This window comes from Microtus oregoni, unplaced genomic scaffold (genome assembly GCF_018167655.1).
Source record: "Microtus oregoni isolate MIOR12 unplaced genomic scaffold, Mior012 000006F_ref0000085, whole genome shotgun sequence".
Lineage (NCBI taxonomy): Eukaryota > Metazoa > Chordata > Mammalia > Rodentia > Cricetidae > Microtus > Microtus oregoni.
The window spans coordinates 7260596-7281725 of record NW_024543065.1 but is presented as its reverse complement, the minus strand read 5'-3'; the positions used below and the strand labels follow the sequence as shown (position 1 = coordinate 7281725).

Sequence of the window (21130 nt, the reverse complement as noted above, 5' to 3'; positions counted from 1 at the left end):
CACTCATGGCCGGCGCTGGTCCTCATCTTGTTCTTATTCTTTTAGACTGTTTGGCTGCGGTTCAGTCTTAGGTTTCTCTGCAGGTCACCAAGCCCTCTGATGAACATCCATAGAAGTCATTTCAGTGCCAGTAAGAAATGCTACTGCTGTGAGTCTGGTTAACTTTGGTGTGTGAAGTTTTTATTTATTTGTAAGATATTCTTTGTCATAGCAAGGTTTATAGAATTAAAAAGAGAAACACTCAAGCTGTGTTTTTAATGAAAATGTTTAACGAGAAGAGTTGCAATCTCGCACTGCGATCGGAGTGAGTCATCTGTTTGTTTCCTGCTTACATGATTGAATAATGACCATTCAGTCTTCTGAGGGATGACAATGGGAACAGCCCACGTAGGCCTTTCGGCTGTTGTCAGGCCTAGAAGCACCTTTGGAAGAGCAGTCGGTATTTTACTCAGGCATATTCTACCTGCTGGAGCTATAATGGGCCTGGCGCCTTCCTTAGTTTGGTGCCTCAATGTCCCTCGAGGTCCCTGAGATTTTCCTTTGAGGTCTGCTCCTGCCACTAAACTCTTAGAGAAAAATCTTGGGCCCAATATCATTTTTTAAAAGTTTGAGTAAGGAACAGTTTGTTAATCGGGGACACCAGACTTAAAAGAGGTTTAGTCAGAGGCAGGTATTTATAGGAAAAACGTGGGGGTAAAATAAAGAAGTTGATTGCGCGTATGGAGTTGCCTTTTATGGGTCACCTTGTCAGAACACCCCTAGTCACATCATCATCATATGTTCGTTGGGCGCTCGTGATTGGCTGAGCTTAACTTGTGTTTCTAACAAAACCAGAAATGACTAGAAATGACTCGAGTCAATTTTTGCTGATTTTTTTTCTCTTTCAGTTTAAGCAGAGTTGAGGCTATTTTTTAATCTCCTTGGACAATTTTCAAATTTCAGTTTACCATGGTCTATGGAGATGGGTATAGGAGCTAGGAGCTAGGAAATGGCCTCACGGAGAGAGATGGATGTTGTTCTGACCACAGAAAGTACAGTGGGAATTTGTAACACGGAACAGGGATAAAGTCAGTGGATAGAACATTGCTAAGAAGAAACATGGCTTGACAGAATCACAAAGGCAGGCCACAGGGAAGGTGGTCAGGATACCAAGGATGGGAGATTTTCTCCCGAAGTGACTTCACAAGATTCTTACTCAGAATGGGTTCTACAAGAACAAAGGAGAACCAGTGGGGCCCAATTAAGCAGTGGACTTGGAGCCTGGTTCAAGGGAACGTCTAGGTCCCAGGACAGTGTCTTATGATTTGCTCAGTACATTCCACAAACAATGGGGCCATTGTTGAGGATAACACAGGGGCTCCAGAATCAGAGCAGCCTGCTATGCTCAGGCCCTGAGCTCTCCTCACCCCTCCCTTTCTGTTTTGTTTTACTGGATGCTGTCTCTATTGCCTGCCCAGCGTTTCCTTTTCTCTTAATAATTCTGCTCTCCCAAGGCTTTTACGAATTCTCTCAGGCCTCTCTCTGGGCTTGCTATTATACTTTAGATTGCTCTCCAGTGCACTGACATTTACAGCTGGGCTAGCCTCTGTGGCTCTAACAGGAAGTGGAGGAGGGAGATACATCCTGTCTCTTCCTGTTCCAGAGGAATCGGTACTGAGAGGGAAGACAGATGAGCAGCCCGGCCTGTGGACTTTCTCCTGGATGCACACTGTCATAGTTTGGGCTTCCTTCAGTTTTGTCTCCATGGTTATGCTCCATCCCTCCCAAGTCAGGAAAAAAATGCCAGCAGTCGTTCTTACTGGAATTCCTCCTATCCTAGAGGATCTTAAAAGCCGCGAGGAATAGGTCCAGCAATTCACTGTGGGACAAATAAATATTACTTCTAACAGAAATGGAATGATGTCTGCTGATTTGGCCTTTCCCTGGAAGAATAAAGCTTTTTTTCTTAGGAATGGTCATGATTATTGAGTCAGACGCTTAGTACAAGGGCGCATTTCTAAAAGGAGGTGCTGCCATGGCGATTTTTCCCACTCAGTCTGCGAAATAAGAGTGTTGCGCTCAGGGCCCGTCAGATGGACGCACATCTCGTGATTGTCTAAATGTATGTAGTGTTTCCGACCATGCTAGTCAACTCTCTAGCAAGTATGAGAACAAGCAGAGGTTATGTGTTTGGCTGCGGAATTTTGATGTCATTTTAATTTTGTTAATTGCTTGCTTATGCTTTGTTCTTTTTGTTTGTTTTTGTTTTTCAAGGCAGGATTTCTCTGTGCAACAGCCTTAGCTGTCCTGGAACTCGCTCTGTAGACCAGGCTGGCCTTGAACTCACAGAGATCTGCCTGCCTCTGCCTCCCGAGTGCTGGGATTAAAGGCATTTGCCACCACCGTCCAACTATTTTTTCTTATTAATTTAAAATTTGTCTTATAAAAATTTTGCTTACTTATATCTTTTTTCTTTGTAATTAGATTATAGCAGGAATTAAGGTCTTGCAAAATACGATACTACAACAGGATAAACGACTGGCCAAAGCCATGGTTGGTGATGGTTCCTTTCATATCACCTTGCTGGTGATGCAGTTATTAAATGAAGATGAAGTAAACACGTGAGTAATGTGTCTTTCTTGAATATTATTTTCCAAATTATTACTCTACTGTGAGTAAATATAGTCGAGCCCAAGGCGGCTTTAAGATTCTAAAGAAATATTCTTTATCCTGATTATCCTGGTAGTCATTGTACAGAGGTTTTTTTTGTTTGTTTGTTTTTGTTTTTAATTTATGTAACATAGGCTAGCCTCAAACTTGATGTATCAAGTGTGGTCTAGGACTTGTGATTCTCTGGCCTCAGCTGTCTCAGTGCTGAGGTTTCAGACACATTCCACTATAGTCTGTTTACATTTTTATTTTTTTGAGACAAATGTAGCCTTGACTGCCCTGGAGCTTACCTTACAGACCAGGCTGGCCTCAAACTCTTAAGAGATGTTCCTGCCTCTGGTCTCCGCCCCAGTGCTAGGGCTAAGGTGTGCACTACCCTGCCCTGCTTGTATAAATATTCTCTTTCTTTAATTTTTATTTTTTTTATTGTTTTTGTATAAATATTTTTAATTCAGATTATTTTTACTTCATTGTTATCAGTGGTATTCCTTGGTTACACAGATGTGTTGTCTATGTTAATTATGCAAACTCCTCTGGAGTCTGATTCTAGAGTCTAGATTGAGACTCTAGGTGACGATTCTGGAATTATGGCATAACTACCTTTTATTAGCAGTCTGACTTAAACTTGCTGTCCCAGTAAATAGTGCTAACGCCAAGCAAGAGCCCTTAGCATGTTGCCCAGCATGTAGTAGGTACTTACTCTTGGCTGTCTGTCATCAGAGCTGTCATTTTCCTGGGGCGAGGTGGACAATTTCCACTTCAGCTTGCCTTGGTCATTCCTAGTGCCATGGTATTCCATTCCACACCTCCCATCCCCAACTTTCCCCACTCCCTAAAGGTTGACTAGAAGTTACTGATTACAAGAGTGCAGAATTCCTTGCTGTCTCCTATGGAGTTTGGGGGCCTTAAATTCAAGCTTGGGCTCTTTGTAAACAAAAGCAGGGAGGAAATGCAGATTATTTGTGTTTCTGCCTTGGCCCAGATGGCTCCTGGGGGAATGAAAAGCAAGGCTTGGGTTGGGAAGAGAGTGAGAAAAAGATAGACTAAGAGAGGGAAAGCAAACATAGCAGCCATTCGCAACTGGCCACAGACAATGACTCTTGACCTTCCCACGGAAAGCCACCAGGCTTCAAGGACAGAGGGAAAGAGAGATTTTGTTTTATTTCAGTTTACCACTCAATCATATAAAACCAATGCTTTCATGGTTTTCAGAGAAGACAAACCAAGGGATGGGGGATAGGTGAGGAAGAGGAGTCACAGCTTGTGTGATGAATCAGGATCCTCTAAAAGCACAACAGGTGGGGTGTGTCTTCTCTGTCCATGTAGTTGTATCTGTGTATGTAGAGGTTTATTTGCAGAACTGGCTATGGCCCTGAATACAGTTAGGGGCATTGGACTTAGGATGTGGGTGCGGAGGTACAGGGAGAAATACTGGCATCTCCAGAGTGCTTCTGCAGTTCTGTGTTGTCCTCATAACATGACCGTGAAATACGTGCATGGAATCGGCTCAGAGCCGTGTGGAGATTAATTAAGAAATATGAAAGCGCTACAAAAATCTATTTTTTCACCTATTTGATGGGGGAACAGGATAATTCAATGATAGTTTTGTTAGAAGGAAGTTTGAAAATCCTCTCCGTACTGCCCATGCTCATTTCTTTCTTAAGTAACTGCTGCCCTCTAGTGAGTTTAAGTTTTTTCATAATAAGGTATATCCACTAGAATGCTTTTCAAGATGTAATTGATCATTAATTTAAAACCAGGGAAAACTTGATAATATCTAACTCATAAAGAGAAATAAAGATTTGAAACACAAAGTGGTCATAAGTGAACATAGGCTAAACAATTATAACAAGCATTTAGTGTTAGTTGGGAAGTACAATTAAACTTATACTTTGAGTCTAAGTACAATAAATCGTGTTAATAAAGACACTGTATTTTAAGAGATAATGCCTGATTAAGTTTTTGTAGAATCTATTGGAAACAGTAAGTCCTATTTGAGTAAGAATTAGTACTTTTATTTTTATAAATCCGAGACTTTGGGCTGGGGACATGGTTTAGCTGGTAGAATGCTTACCTACTCTGTCATCCTAACACCTGGGAGGTGGTGGCAGGGTGACCAGAAGTTCAGAGTCCTCCTTCTCTACATAAGAGCCTGCCTCAAAATGCTACCTCCAGAAACAAACTAAAACAAACTCAGTTTTGAACACTCCGTACAACCTAACAAAGCTCTTGTGTGTGGTAAATTGTTCTGGAATGTATCATTATTTTAAAAAAAATTAGTAAAAATTGGAGTTTTTTTTGAGTTGTAGCCCTCTTTTTTCCTGAGGTCCTGGAGGTCGAATCTAGGACCTCATACATAGCAGGCAAGTGAGTAGCTCCAGCACTTTGAGTTACACAGGTAAATTTTTTTCGGTCAGCAATTTCTTTTTGTTTGTTTGTTTTAATTTTTATTTTTTGAGGCAAGGTCTTTTAGTACTCTAGGTCTTATGTAGTCCAGGTTGGCTTCACATTTGCCGTCCTCCAGTGGGTCTCCAGAGTACGTTGTTTACAGAAGTTTCTTGATGATTAATGATTGTGACCACAGCAACACTTTTTTTTTTTTTTTCCCGAGACAGGATTTTTCTGTAGCTTTGGAGCCTGTCCTGGAACTAGCTCCTGAAGACCAGGCTGGCCTTGAACTCACAGAGATCTGCTTGCCTCTGCCTCCAGAGTGCTGGGATTAAAAGGCATGGCCTCACAGTAACACTTATAAAGGAAAATATTTAATTGGGACTGGCTTACAATTTTAGAGGTTTAGTCCATTATTATCATGGCGGGAAACATGTGGCATACAGGCAGAAATGGTGCTAGGAAAGGAGCTGAGCGTTACATCTTGATCAGTAGGAAACAGGAAGTGGTCTGAGACACTAGGCATGGCTTGAACATATGAGAACTCAAAGCCCGTTTTCATAGTGACACACTTACTCCAGCAAAGCCACATTTACACCAAGGCCATACCTCCTAATAGTGCCACTCCCTGTGGACCAAGCATTCACACATATGAGTCTGTGGGGGCCATTCCTATTCAAACCACCACAAGTATCTGCTTTAATAGTAATTAAAATTAGGAAAAGACTTAATTCACCTCTTCTATAGTTATTTAAAAATTAATATTGGTTTTAACCACAGGTTAAATCTGAAAGATATTTTGAACTTTGAAATAATTAGTATATATATATATATAAAATTTCTTTTAAAAACTGGATTTGTAGCCGGGCAATGGTGGCGCACGCCTTTAATCCCAGCACTCGGGAGGCAGAGGCAGGCGGATGTCTGTGAGTTCGAGACCAGCCTGGTCTACAGAGCTAGTTCCAGAACAGGCTCCAAAGCCACAGAGAAACCCTGTCTTGAAAAACCAAAAAAAAAAAAAAAAACAAACAAACAAACAAACAAAAAAAAACAAAAAAACAAAAACAAAAAACTGGATTTGTTTCTTATTTGGTTTTGTCTATTACTTACCATGTTGTTGAAAAATATTGTCTCTCACTAGTGGTACTGATGCACTTTTGGAACTGAAGCCATTCATTGAGGAAATCCTTCAAGGGAGGCACCTGACTTTGCCCTTCCAGGGCGTTGACACTTTCCGAAGTCAGGTTGGCTTTGTGAAGTTAGCAGATGGAGATCATGTTAATACCCTTACGGAGATAGCAGGTAAGACAAACAGTACTGTACTCAGGAAATCTCCTGTGTGTTTTTCTAGTGGTTGTCATAGAGATTTGGTGTCCTTGAATTTGGAGAGCCAGCATAACCTCACTTTGCACACAAACTGCTTTGGGTTGGTTACTTATGTAGCGGCTAAAAGTGGGGTAAGTTCTCTTGAGGACACTTAATTCTGGAGCTTTCTAGAGAAGAAGACACTAGACTGGCTTCAAGTATGAACTGTAAGTCCAAAGGGTCCCTTTGCTTTTCATGAGATTTGAGATATAATTGATAAGCATTGAACAAATGAGTGACCATCGCTGTGGGAATTGTCATCTCTGTTACAGAGAGCCAATCAATGGATCAGCCACGTTTTCATTTCTGTAGCTCCCTCGTCCACTCTGGCTGTTATTTGCTGAGGAGGCAATTATTTGACCCCTCTGAGTGCCGAAGGCCTCACATTTATTGGGGGTGGGTGAATTTTGAGTTTGATTCATAGATAATAAAACTACAAACAGTGCCTGTGGTGTGACCTTGTGTCATCTCATCTAGGGCCTCTCATCCTTGGTCCAAACACACTTTCAGTGTTTGCTCTGTGCTTGGTTTACTTTTATCTTTGAGTTTGCCTTTCCTCTCCCCTCTTTTCTTTCCTCTCCCTCTTAACTGCGCTCCCTACTTTGTTCCCTCTCCTTTTAACTATCTATTTAAGAAATAATTTAGTAACTGAACATCTGGTGCCAAAATGAAAGCCCAGGTGTCAATGAACTGTTGTTGTCTTTACAGTGTCTCCCTTGCTCTGCCTCCGTTTAATTTGGCTATCACCCTGAAGTTGTGTCTGTTATTTCCCTGTATCCTCTCTCTCTATATGCATATTTATTTAGGTTGATTTTAGCATAGTAAAAAGAATACCAAGTTGTCTGTGACTTTTTAAGGATATTCTTTCATTCTTCATGTTATATGACATCTGTGTCTTAATATTCAAAAGCGCACTGTTAGTGGAAGGGTAGGTGGAATGGGAGCCAGTTTTCACTGTTGGTTTTCCTTTTGTGTTTTACAGTATTTAAGATTAGTATTCTGTGATGGCCGTGTTTTCAGAGGATTCTCACCATTCATTATCTGTTAAAGGAGAGAGGCATTAGCCACGCTGCCATTAGTACCGTCTAGTATAGCCTAAGTTCATCTAGTGCTATCCATTCAGGTGTCTTAAGCAAAAGGCTATTTATTTTTTCAGTAAAAGCTTTCTGTTATTTACTTGGAAAATATCTTACATAAGACAATTTTATCGGAGTTATGAATATGAAATTTGCTATTGATTTTACTGGTCAAACAGCCACATTCATCTTAACTAAGGTTTTGATAAATTTATATTCTCTAAATTTATTTCTTTTGCATAATGTCAGGCTCAAGGAATTGTACTTTAGTGGGAACTTCAAGTACAAAGCAGGTGCCTGGGATAGTCAACGGAAATGAAATTCTTGCTCTTCCGAGAAGCAGTCTTATTCAGGAACAGATGGATGAGTGGGTGCGATGGGACATAGTAATGTCTGTCCCCAGAGGTGGGTGCGGTGTGCTGAGGGCACATAGGTTAAGGGAAGGAGAGGGGACTTTATGAAGCAGTGTGTGATGGGATGGCAGATCAGTGCAGGGTGTTGAGGATGGATTCCAGGGGCTCATAGTTTTTTTTATCTTGGGTACTTTTCTGAGCATGGAATGTAGCAAGGCAGCTGAATTAATGTATGCTTGACCCTTACACGCAGATGTATTGAAGGACCAAGAAAGCACAAATACTGGCGAGAGAGAGCTGGACAGTGTCTGATGGTGTTTCCTAATTTCTGAGTGTGTGAAATAAAGCGGGATGGGATTGGTGTGCGTTCCGAGCAGTGTCTGATGCTGCATGATCCGATTTCTGTTAGAGAGTGAAATATGGTGGGATGAGATTGATAGTGGAAGAACGGGGCAAGGGGGCTGAAGATTAGTGTTAAGCCTAATTAATCTTAAGCTGAAGATTAGTGAGTGGATCTCTGTGAGTTCAAGGACAGCCTGGTCTACAAGAGCTAGTTCCCGGATAGGCTCCAAAGCTACAGAGAAACCCTGTCTCCAAAAAACAAAACAAAAATGAAAATGAAAACAAATACCAAACACAAACAAAAAAAGAAGCCTATAAATGAGAAAGCTGTAAGGGTTAGTGATGTCCAGATAACACTATATTGAATTTTGAGAATTCAGGGGAGTTGTACTTAATAGAGGCTAATGGAATATTCTTTCTTTACTTTAACAAAGAGGAGCAAGTGATATATAGAAATTCAAAGACAAAAAATGTTTAAAGCTCACTGTAGAGTTCAGTAAGGTTACTAGATAAAATATCAGTATGAAAATATGGTAGATGATTGAAGTCAGTAAGGTGGCTCTGTGGGTAAAGGCACTTGCCACCAAGCCTGAGTTGGAGCCTCTTAGCTCACATGGTAGGGGAGAACCGATTCCTGCAAGTTGTCCTGTGACCGCCATAATCACTGCGCATGTGGTTGCATTTAATGGTTACATTTAATTACCTAATTTTCGTAAGAATGCAAACAGCCTACCCAAGGATGTGCTAGTCTTTTGTGGAGAGAATATTTTAAATATATCTTTGTTAGGTGCATTTATCAAATGCTTTTCTCATTTTCTTTCCTTTTCCTTTTCATTTTTTTATGAGAGAATCTCTTCCACTCCGTGAGAAATACATTCTAGACTAAGCCAGACCATCAGCAAATTGCCTGCTTGCGTACGTTAAACCGTGTTTCTGTGGAAGTGATGTGGCAAAGTTGCTTTCAAATGTTTTGCCTTCTTTTTAAGACTTTGTAAGTTCATGATTTATAGAAAGTTTATTTATGTATTTAAAAATAAATCTTAAATAACCTAAAAAACAGACTGTAAAAGTTTATTTTTATTTTTTTCTATGTTCTTGTTTTAAGACAAAGCCTCACGTAGTCCAGACTGGCCTCATACTTACTAAGTAGTTGAGAATGACCTTGAACTTATTATCTTGACTTTATATGCACTACCGTGCCTAAGGTATGTAAATTGAATTTAGGGCTTTGTGTGTGCTAGTCAAATTCTCGACTAACAGAGCTATAGCCCTGTCCCAATGATTTTTTTTTAATTTCAGTATCATAGCTGTTTTAACTTTTTTTTTTATTTTTAAAGAACAGGCTTTTTGATTTTTGCTTTTTGTATCTTTTTTAAATTCTTTCTCCATATACATTGGTGCTTTGCTTGCATGTATGTCTATGTGAGGATGTTGGATCCCCTGGAACCTGAAATATAGACCATTGTGAGGTGCCATGTGTGTACTGGGAATTGAACCGTGGTCCTCCAGAAGAATGGTCAGTGCTCTTAACTGTTGAGTCACCTCTCTGACCCCAACAAATGGCTTTGACGTGATGATATTGGACGGTTAAGTTATGCTTCCTGGGATAGAAAGGCTTTGCTGGCAGAAGGCTGAAGTGTTAATTTTATTCAGACTAGAGGACACTTCATTATCTGTCTTGTTTTAGTCTTCCTTTGTCTCATTTTCCTTATTTTCTTATCATTTACCATGCTATACAGTTCTTTGGCGTCATCTTAAGTCTTGTTCTGGGGCCAGGTAAATTGAAGTACATATAAGCAGCCATTCAGACAGTAACATTTAGAAGCCAAGTAGGATGGAAAAAGCATTAGCTGGCCAAAGGGGAGGCAGCTCTCAGAGCTTGGAGGGCAGATCATTCCAGAATTGATGCCCACGGTTAACAAACCTAGTCTATTTTTTTCTGACTATTCAAGAGAAAATGCTAGACTTAAATCTTTTCTTTTGTAATATAAATATCACTGAAACATTTCTAATTAGTCATTCAGTCATTGTCCTTTTAAATAATTCAATGGGCGCTTGCAACATTAAGAATTCCATTCATTCTCTGCAAATCTTCTCACAAAAATATTTTCCAGCATTGGTGAAAGCTCCATTGTGTGGTGAAGAATGTGGACTCTCACCAGCTTTAATGGGAACAGGAACCGATGGATAGTCTTTTGTCATTTTAGCAAAGGCCACTGCCCTGGTGTTTTCTTTCTTTCTTCCAGATGCATTAGAGACTCCTGCCTAGAAACATTTATATTCTGAAAATTTCAGTGAAACATTACAAAAAATGAAAGATGTAGGGAAAATATCAGTGCATGGTAAACTTACTTTTAACTTGTTGTGTGAGATTGTATTGTTTGTTGCCTTTGTTTATAGTTTTCACATAGATTTATAAGAAATCTAGATTTTTTTTAATAGTCATGGGAGATTTTCATTTATCTACACATTGAAGCACAGATTTTTGATAATTTATGTTTTTTTTTGGGGGGGGGAAGAATTTGGTCTGTATCCCCTACTGGCTTGATACTATGTCGCCCAGGCTGACCTTGAACTCAAAGCAATCCTAGTGTCTTAGCTTCCCAACTGCTAACATTATATATGTATACCACCATGCCAGTTGTTAAAGATTAAGCAGTGCACTGAGAACCCCAGGTGCTGGAATTCAGTTGGCTCCTCCATTGATGGTAGTGTTCGTGTAGTCAGAGTTTAGACATTTTTCAGTATTTTATTTCTTTATATTCATTGGATTATTTTTTTTGATACTGAGAATTGAATGCAAGGCCTTGGTATTTCCTTTTTTTTTTTCCTGGCCTTGGGAATTCTTAGTATATATTCTATTATCGAGTTCCATTCCTAGTCTCTAGATTTAGTCTTAAAGGGATTCTTCAGGATCAGATTATGTAGGTCCAACAGTATCACTACCAGGATCTCTCTCTGATCTCCCCTCAGTTCCTTGATCTTTGAAAGGAGCCAAGGAAGACACACATATAGGTAAGACTTCTCACAGAGTAATGTGAGGCCCTCTGGAGATGAGAGTGGGCAGTGGCCAAAGGGACTGTTGTCCTGTCTGCACATTCAGTGGTTTCTAAGGTCTCTGCACCAGCCAGCTTCCCAGCTGATTTTTCTGTCTAGGTGATTGACCCTTTTAGGTAGAGTCAATGGTACATCCTTCTTTTTAACAGATAAAAAGTGCCAGATAGTACCCTTATAAGGGTTAGGGCTCATAATACCGTCTTTAGATACTTATCCATGACCTTCAGGGCAGTTCATGATATCATATTTCCTCCCAGGGCCAGAGATATGACTCAGGTCTCATTCCTCTATCAGTAATGGAATCCTATAGTTCTGGTCTTTGTTTATACAGGCTGTTGATTATGAGACAAGGATCTGCCCCCTAATAGCCTCTAAGCCTGTAAATATCTGACTAGCTACCTAATGGTATCAGTGTAATAATTTATTGTTTTTATATTATATCATAATTGTTTGTTTAAATGGTACATTCTAACTTTCAGAAGAATATGTTTCGTCTATCATGATATCATTAAAAAACTTTGTTATAAACTATGTGTGTGTGTATGTGTGTGCGCGCCTACATAGGAATATTAAATTTTCTTTGTTCAGAACAATAAAGGTAGAGCTGGTCAGACTTTATAGAAAGCAGGAGAATTTGGAAAGGGTATACATAGTGTGATTTATCTAATTTTAATCGAGAGGAGTTTTAGTGCTTACGTTCTTAAAGAATTGCACAGTTATTATAAAAAGGAAATGCCTTAAGATGCTATTTGTACTTATTACTGAAGATTATCAGAATAAAGAATATTAAGAAACTGGGTGCAAGCCTGACTCCAGCATTAGGGAGGCTGTGTCCGAAGGGCTTGAGTTAGAAGCCTGGTCAACACAGTGGGACCTTTTCCAAGAAAGAAGTAATTAGGAATTTTAGTGTATAAAATTGGGGGAAAGTCTTGTGTGCATTTAAACATAGAGTCTAAAGTAATGAGCTTTATACATTGATGGGATTTAGCATATTATGCCCTAAAATATTTTGTGTGTGAATATTCTTAGGGTGTATACACATGTGTATGGTGTGTGTGTGTGTGTGGGGTGATGTTCCATGTCTTGTCTTTAGTTGTTCTTCACTTTGTTTTTTGAGGCAGGATCACTCATTGAACCTAGCACTCATTAATTTGGCCAGGCATGTTGGCCAGTGAGGTCTCTAGGGCTCTGCCTGTCTCTGCTTTTAATAAATGCATGATTACTGAATTGGCCTTTTCTGAGCTCAAGGCAGTTGTGTGGTACCATGGCTGACTTTTTACATAGGTCCCAGGGATCTGAACTCAGGTCCTTCTTCTTGTGGAACAGGCTTTTTACCCACTGAGCCATCTCTCCAGTTTATACCCTAAGACATTTTAATTATTTTAATGATTAATTTATTGATGGCGGAAGTTACAAAATAATCCCACACTAGTTTAGAATTATATATGATAAAGAGTTGTTTATTTAGGGGAGACTCACAGATCACTGTCCTAGATCACAGTCCTCTTCACGAACAGAGAACAGGAACTGAGTCTAGCAGCTGGAAGTGAGAGCCAGTACATGCTTTACAGCTTCATTTATAGTATAAGAGACCATGTCCAAGTGGGCTGGTATCTTAAAGACTATTGGCTGAAGGAGCTCCCACAGCACCTCTCCCTTTTATTTAAATAACCTAACATAAACTATAGACACTAGGAACAGATATCAAGTATAAGATTAGAAATACAACCAGCATAAACAGTATTAAGCAAGAAACATATGCTAAATGTTTAAATTAACATTTTATCCTAAGGAGTCTTAAGTCTTGTATTGGAAATGACTTGGCTAGGTCATAAGAGGATGGTAATACGACTATCAAATCTTCAACCCCATCAAAAGCCTGAGAAGGGAGATAATATTACTTGAGTAGGCAGGAATTGCAATCAAGGTGCTTCCAAAATGTGCAATAGATGACAGAGACAACTGGCTGCCTGAGCAATCACCCAAAGTCTCATTTGCAGTGTTGAAGCAACCAACTTTGACTAAGGCCTAGAGTAACTGACAGACCATTTTCAAAGGCAGGAAAAATTTCAGAACCATCTTACCCTTCTTGGCAATGTTTAGCAGTCTTTTTTCTTGTATCCTGCTTGTCCAGTCTGGACATTGTACACTTTGTTAGTGGTTGAGACATGGCCAAAGGCCATGTTACCTAAAGACCAGTTGTGCCAAGAAGAAAACAAACTCCAAGTGGAGTGTCTTTGATGCTCAATACTCTCTCAGGAATAGATTGGTGCTACCTAGGAGCAATTGTGTCTCACTTCAACAGAACCCTAAGTTATTTAAATGCCATCTACAGATCTTTGAAGTATTTGAAGGTTATCTGTCTATGCAGAATACAATCTCTGTGTATCTAAAGATATAGTAATAAGGGCGGCGGGGCTGCGTCCCCAGCACCCCAGCCGCCCGCACGGCTAGCTTATGCCCGAAATAACAACACACAAACTGTATTCATTTAAACACTGCTTGGCCCTTTAGCCCTAGCCCTTACTGGCTAATTCTGTTATCCCGATCAACCCATCTCTAATAATCGGTGAGCACCGGTCTTACCGGGAAAGGTTCAGCATGTCTAACCTGGCGGCTTGCTTCATGGCGTGTGTCTGCCCGGGAGCGGGGCATGGCGTCTCTCTCAGGCGTTTTAGGATAAATATATCCTAAAAATTGTATCATTATATAAAATGGCTTAAACAGAGGTAGGAACATGCATGCATACAATCTGACAAAATAACTTTGCATAGGTATAAAAATATTGTAAACAGAAATAGGCACATAATCAATATAACATAGTTTGAACTTGTATCAATCTATAAAAATCTATACCAATATAAACTGTCCATAAATAATAGCTCACAAATATTCACTGTATTAGTCACTATTATTATTAGTGTGAGTAAGTTCACACTAATATACCTATTATCCCATTCAATTTTCCCTACTTATTTTGTGATCTCTGGGCCTACATAATTTCCATATTAACTCCCAACCCTATACAAGTAATAATCAACCCCGAAATGGTGTCCCTAACCCTGAGGAAAAACTTCGTTTGGAGAGGGGAATGTCATCTTCTAGAATTGCTTTAGCTGTCATGAAGGTGATGTTCTTTCTATGGGATCCTGTAAAAGTAAAATGATGGTTAAGTTTCAAGATTGCTGTTTTGTATAATTTCAAATGGTCTCTGAATAGTCAATAGGGTTTTTTTTTGAAGTTCTTATTTAGAGTTCTGTCCAGAACACTGTAAGAAGATGCACCATTTCTGAAGCTGGTACCCAAAATCAGCCTCATAGTAGCACTGTCAGCATCATAACGTCATATCAACCAGGTAGAGTCATTGTTGTGGGGCCCCATCTTCTTCCTGGATGCTTCAAAGATCAATGCAGGAAAATCTACTGTTCATTGTTGAAAACTTAAACATTATTCATTATTTATATGGACACATATTCAATGAAAGATACAGTATAGACAAAATGGGCATGGATAAAAGTTAAATATTTTATTAAAATCTATCTTCTTTCTGTCCCATACTAGATGGCTCCTGAAATGAAACAGAAATTCTGAATTTTTCTTTTAACAACATGCTTGGATTTAGAGGATAGCCATCTCCCAACTCTAAAGCCAGCTCTGATTTTTAAGTAGAGATGTATACATGTCCAGATAATCAGTTTTTTTCTTTTGATTTTCGAGACAGGGTTTCTCTGTAGTTTTTGGTGCCTGTCCTGGAACTAGCTCTTGTAGACCAGGTTGGCCTCGAACTCAGAGATCCGCCTGCCTCTGCCTCCTGAGTGCTGGGATTAAAGGTGTGCGCCACCACCGCCCGGCCAGATAATCAAATTTTACTATGCAGATAATACAACATTATAAGTCAGATTTCTCTTTGCTTGTTGGTTCTTTCTGGATAGATAGATCTTTTCACCTTTAGGCATCTAGATGTCCAAGGTCTCTCGACTCTTTGAAGATGAATATTTTCCTGCAAAGACAAGAACAGAACCTGCCCCAACCAACCCTTATGAGGTTGTATGGTTTTCACCTCTGTGGATGAGCTGTCATTTCTCTTTCTCAAGAAGTTTCCCCTTTTCAAACCAAATCTTTATTTTCATGGTATCCATAGTTTTCTTCTCGTGGAAACAAGAGCGAAACCCCTTCCCCAATGTAGCACATCTCCTGGTTTCCACTGTGAGGTCAGCACATCCTTGAAATACATCAGGTGATTTAACTCAGAAGACTTTTCCATTATCCAACGTTTCTCTGCTGCTGTTGTTACTTTCTGTCCTGCCTGGATTCCGTCCTCCCACCAGGTCCCACAGTCATTTAGCCCCAAAGAAATCACACAGAGGTCCACAAAGCTATAAACTGATTGACCCATGAGTTCAGGCTTCTTATTAACTCTTATAACTTATATAGCCTATTATTAGCCCATTATTTTTATCTGTGTTAGCCATGTGGCTCAGTACCTTATTCAGTGGGGCAGGTCTCATCTTGCTTCTTCAGTGTCTGGGCAGGACTAGGGAGGAATGGGCTACTTCCCAGAATTCTCCTGTTCTCCCTGACCCACCTCTACTTCTTGTCTGGTTGTCCTGCCTATACTTCCTGCCTGACTACTGGCCAGTCAATGTTTATTTAAAACATAATTGACAGAATATAGAATTGTCACACACCAGTCGTCTCCCCATCTCCAAAAAGTTTTTAACTAAAGACTCAATTTGAGAAGCTGACAGGTCTCTGACCTCCTACCCACCCTGTGAAGAAGGTTATAAACTCAGGAAGAGTTTCCTTACCATCCCTGGATGCAGGTTGTCTGGCTTATGTTTGAGAGGTTGTTGTCCTTGTACAATGTCCTCTTTGCTGAAGGTGTGGGGGGACACATAAAGGCTTTGCCAAGTTCTCCCAGCCTGACACCATCAGTCACACTTTCCATCTGATTGTACTTCTCTGTAACTGTCCACTTAATTAAGCCCACCTTAAAAGTCACACAGGTTGGAGGCCTGGAGAGATGATTCAGTGGTGAAGAGCATTCGCTGTTCTTCCAGGGGTCCTGAGTTCAATTCCCAGCAGCTACATGGTGGCTCACATAATGAGGTCTGATGTCCTCTTCTGTTACGTAGGCATGCATGCAGGCAGAACACTATATACATAAAACGCATGAAACTCCCCACTCCCAAAAGAGGTTTATCTGCTTTTGTGGGGGGTTGTTGGGAAGAGTGTGGTCCTCAATTTCTTATGAAGGGTCTCAAGTCACATAAAACTTCTACTAAATAAAATTGTGTGTGTTTCTCATTACTTTGTCTTTTGTTATAGAATTTTGAGCCCTCTCAGCATAATAGAGTAAGCGATGGTCCTGGGTTTCCTTGCCCCCCCCCCCCCCCCCCCCCCCCGCGCCTCCACTCCAATTATGCAAGCAGATTTGCTGTTAGTAATTCTTTCTCTTTTTCTGATCTGAGGGCTTGTTTTGTACTGGAGCAATGACCAGGCCGAGCCCATCTTTGTGTTCTCATAACTGTGGGTTGTAAAGGACTATTGGACAGACGTCAGTTATTTGACCTATGGGGCCCTGATTCACATCTTCTTATCTTGATACTCAGAGTAAAACAACACCGGCTTCTTTTCTAACAGGATCCTGTATAGCCTGAGGGATTATGAAGATACAGGCAACTGAATTTATATGACATTTCTTTACATTTGCAATGAGGAAATTTCTCTGAAAAGCTTTTTGCATAGAAATAGATACAGAATTTTGTTCATTTTTATAAGTTGAATGTGATTTTGTTAAGAAGGTTATTAGATTGAGAGAGTGCTAAAACTTTAGCTGTTGGAATTGTAATGGTCTTTGCATATTTTTGTTCAAAATGAGAAAAGTGCCCTTGGTTAGCATGATAAATGATCCCAAGTACATTTTTCTCATAAAAGAGAAAACGAAAGGCTTTGGAATGCTCTTTTGAGCATTATGCTCTCTCCTATTTTGACTGTCATTTTCCCCCAAGATGGAGAAGAATTTGTAAGGAATTTGTTCCATTCCTATCATTTCTGGGCCTGCCTAGGCTGCTGTGCATGAAGATTTGGACTTCCAAATACAATCTGCTGGTGTTTCAGGAGCTTGCTGACCCTTCACCCAATGGCCTGGGTTAGGCTCTCTCTGGACACGTCAGAACAACTTTGCCATACTTCCTTCACGTACCAGAGACCGCTGTCTGTGTTCCCTGCCCTGAGACAGCAGATTCATTTCTGCCTGTTTGCATGCATCATTCTGCATGCTTTCTTTCTCTTCTTATTTCTCTCTTGACCCTTTCCCCTGTCCACTCTTCCATTTACTTGTTTTTTTTCAGGCAGACATATAAATGAACTTGTTTTGTGGCTGTTTTTTAAATTATTTTACAGTTTTTTTTGCAAATTTAAAAAAGATTTATTGTATTTTACTTTGTGTTGTATGCGTGTATGCTTTGAATGTATGTTATGTGTACCATATGTCCAAGTCCCTATGGAGGCCGGAAGAGGGCACTACACCGACTGAATGATGGAATCTGCACCCGGTCCCTCTGCAAGAGCAGTAAGAACTCTTAGCCCAGCCCTTACAGTCATCTCACAAAGATGACTTCCTTTAGTTGCGGTACAGCTGTGTGGTGGGGCTCATCATTGCCCTTGCGTACTTGATAGAGAAAATAAGATTAAGTAACTTGTTGGTAAGTGGCAAAGCTATCATATAAATCCAGGGCAGTTTGACTCTAGATCTGTGCTGGGTAATCGTATGGTAATCTGTCAGTTTGTAAATTAGCCGCTGGGCTCCCCAGACATTTTCTGAGAATACACCTTTGCCTTCTTGGCTTAGCTGAAAGCTAGCTTCTGTTGGGGAGACTGCTCATTTCCTCAAATCCGTCATACTTAAGGCCCAGAGATGTCACCCCCAGGCTCCTGGTACTTTGTAGCAGGTCTTTCTTTGGATCACCAGCTCCCAAATAACTACCCGGAGACTTTTATTAATTATGCAAGTGTGGCCTTATCTTAGGCTTGTTTCCAACTAGCTCTTAAAACTTAAATTAACCCATTTATAGTAATCTGTGTTTTTCAGTGTGACTCCTTATCTCTCTGACTTCCTCTGTGTCTGTCTGGCAAATCTCCCACCTCAAAACCTTTTTCTTTTTTTTTTTTTTTTTTTTGTCACAGGGTTTCTTTGTAGCTTTGGAGCCTGTCCTGGAACTAGCTCTCTAGACCAGGCTGGCCTTGAACTCATAGAGATCCGCCTGTCTCTGCCTCTCAAGTACTGGGCTTAAAGGCGTGCGCCACCCCTGCCCTGCACTTTTACTTCTTTTTAGGTGATTGAAGAGTGATTCTAAAATTTTATTCATTTTTTTGTATTATATGTGACTTAATTGTATAGTAACTTACACTGATATTAGAGAGAATCTTCCAACTGAAAATCATGGAAAGAAATCACTTGGTGTTGTAAGACATACTACTGCAGCACAGGTCAGTTTTTAAAAAGATGATGACCTCAGTTATCATTCTTGTTATAACCACATAGTAAAACAGAGTGTGCCATAGGCCATCTAGTTTACGTTTCTTTTGTGAACTTGGTTTAGATAATGTTTGTAGTTATCGATTCTGGATCTGAATGTCACCATATGAAGAGAAAAAGGCATTAACGTATTTATAAAAATGAAAAAATAAATTTATTTACATTTTGACCAAACTGGCAAGATAAAAATTTTAATCTGCCTGTCTTGCCCACAGCTGTGTGTGTGACAGCCAGAGAGAAATTGAGACAAAAGGTGGAATTTTGTGTGTGTGTAAATTTGACTTAGGCTTCAATTACTTCCCCGAAGAGAGAGGAAGGTGAGTGTCCTGAGTGAGAAGCTGGGATTTCTGAGGTTGACCATTTTTACTTCCGGCATGCTATTCCCTTGGGTCCTTTGTTTTATCACCCTTATTATAATTTCTCCTTATTTTGGCACCATTCCTCAGTCTTGAGGGATTAAAGGACCTGTGCTATCTGGCTGTCTGCTCCTGATTTATGTGTGGGTCCTATCACCACCACTTGAAGTGAGAAGGTAAACATGTAACTTATGGTTGTGGCTGAAGGAAATACTCTGAGAAGAAACTGGAGCCAAGGTTGGACGCTGTCTGATAGCGCCTCTAGTGGAAGGGTGGGGAACATGCTTAAGAACTGCCCTTTTGTGACCCTGCTTTTGGTAGGCCATCCTGATGATCTTCCTGTCTCTGAATGAACGTGTGTGTGTGTGTGTGTGTGTGTGTGTGTGTGTGTGTGCTGTACAAACTGTGAGTACACATGCCTGTGCAGGGGCATGTAGAGGCCAGAGCAGGCTGTTAGTGCAATTACATTTTAGGAAAATTAAAGCTTACTTCAGCATTTGCCTGCTTTTAAGTTCTTTTTTTTTTAAATTAATTTTTAATTTTTTAAAATTCTTTTCGAGTAAAGTTCAATTTATAACTCAGATTAAATAAGATATTATTTTTAGAATATAAGTTTTACTGACCCAACTTTCATAAAAATGTTATGATTCTGGCAATCCTAATTAAGTAGTGTCTGTTGTTTTAGCATATTCTACAAATAACAAAAACTGGTTCCCGAGTTACTGAACTCTGTGTGCACATAGTAATAATAATTCTGTAATCGTCACTCATCTGTCACTCTCTGCCTTACTGCCATGACACAGGTCTCACTGGAGCTCACCCTTTCAGTGAGATTGGCTAGCCATTGAGTTCGTGGACTCTGCCTCCTTCTGCTGCTGCTGGGGTTGCAGGCCCAGGCAGCCATGCTAGGCCTGTGCTTGATGCTGGCATTTACACCCTGGTCCTCACATTTGCTGAGGAAGAGTTTACTCACAGAGCCATCTCCCTAGCCCTGGATGAACTTTGTTCTTTGAAGTCATTGATCATTGGGTCCCTTGTGAGGGTTTGGTGTGGTTCCTGTGGACAGTCTGTTCTACATAGGAGGAAAAAGAGTCGTTGCTACTCCCTTATTTTTATTTTATTATTATATATTTTTGCCAAATTGGAACAACAAAAGATGTTTTTTCAAAATTTTCCATAGAACGAGTGGTCCTTAAGTTAACCTGTAGTCCATTCTCCATTATTAAAATGATCATGAGCAGCCGGGCGGTGGTGGCGCACGCCTTTAATCCCAGCACTCGGGAGGCAGAGGCAGGCGGATCTCTGTGAGTTCGAGACCAGCCTGGTCTACAAGAGCTAGTTCCAGGACAGGCTCCAAAACCACAGAGAAACCCTGTCTCGAAAAACCAAAAAAAAAAATAAAAAATGATCATGAGCATCTGTGTGTTTCTTTCTTTCTCTCTCTCTCTCTCTTTCTTTTTTTTTTTTTGAGACAGGTTTTTTTTTTTTTTTTTTTTTTTTTTTGCCCTGGCTGTCCTAGACCAGGCTGGTCTGGAACTCAAGATCCTCCTGCTTCTCTGCATCCCATGTGCCACCAAGCATCTTGGAACAGGTGTACTTTCATACAGTTTTGACAGTATATAGTGACATTGAAACCAGGTTATCTGTAAAACCTGTGTAGTTCTATCAGAAGATCTCAGCTAAGAACCACTATTGGAACAGCATCTAGGAAGAAAGCTCATGCTTACGGTTAACAAATTATAGAAACAAGTAGAAATACGGAGGGGTTATCTAAAAAGTTCTGAGTTTAGCCTTTCCCTAGAATTTATTCGTACAGAATATGAGGAATTAAATTTTAATAACTAAGCTGCAGCTGCCCTTGTGTTTATATTGATGACATTTTTAGAATTCCTTGTCACATGCCACAGGACTGTGGACTCTGAACACAGAATGGAAGAATTATTGTTTATTCACGAAGAGCACACATATAACAAAAAAATTAAAAAGACATGAAGCTTAGAGGGA

At 40.1% G+C, this 21130-nt stretch overlaps 1 protein-coding gene across 3 annotated transcripts in view; it reads left to right on the top strand.

The window, feature by feature from the left end:
- Positions 1-21130, top strand: part of Akap7 (A-kinase anchoring protein 7) — a 126853-nt gene that overhangs the window by 23731 nt on the left and 81992 nt on the right. For all 3 annotated transcript variants that reach the window (XM_041654201.1, XM_041654203.1, XM_041654202.1), the window contains exons 4-5: positions 2464-2600; positions 6179-6339. In XM_041654201.1, the coding sequence (XP_041510135.1) occupies positions 2464-2600; positions 6179-6339 (298 nt within the window). The remainder of the gene's footprint in view (positions 1-2463; positions 2601-6178; positions 6340-21130) is intronic.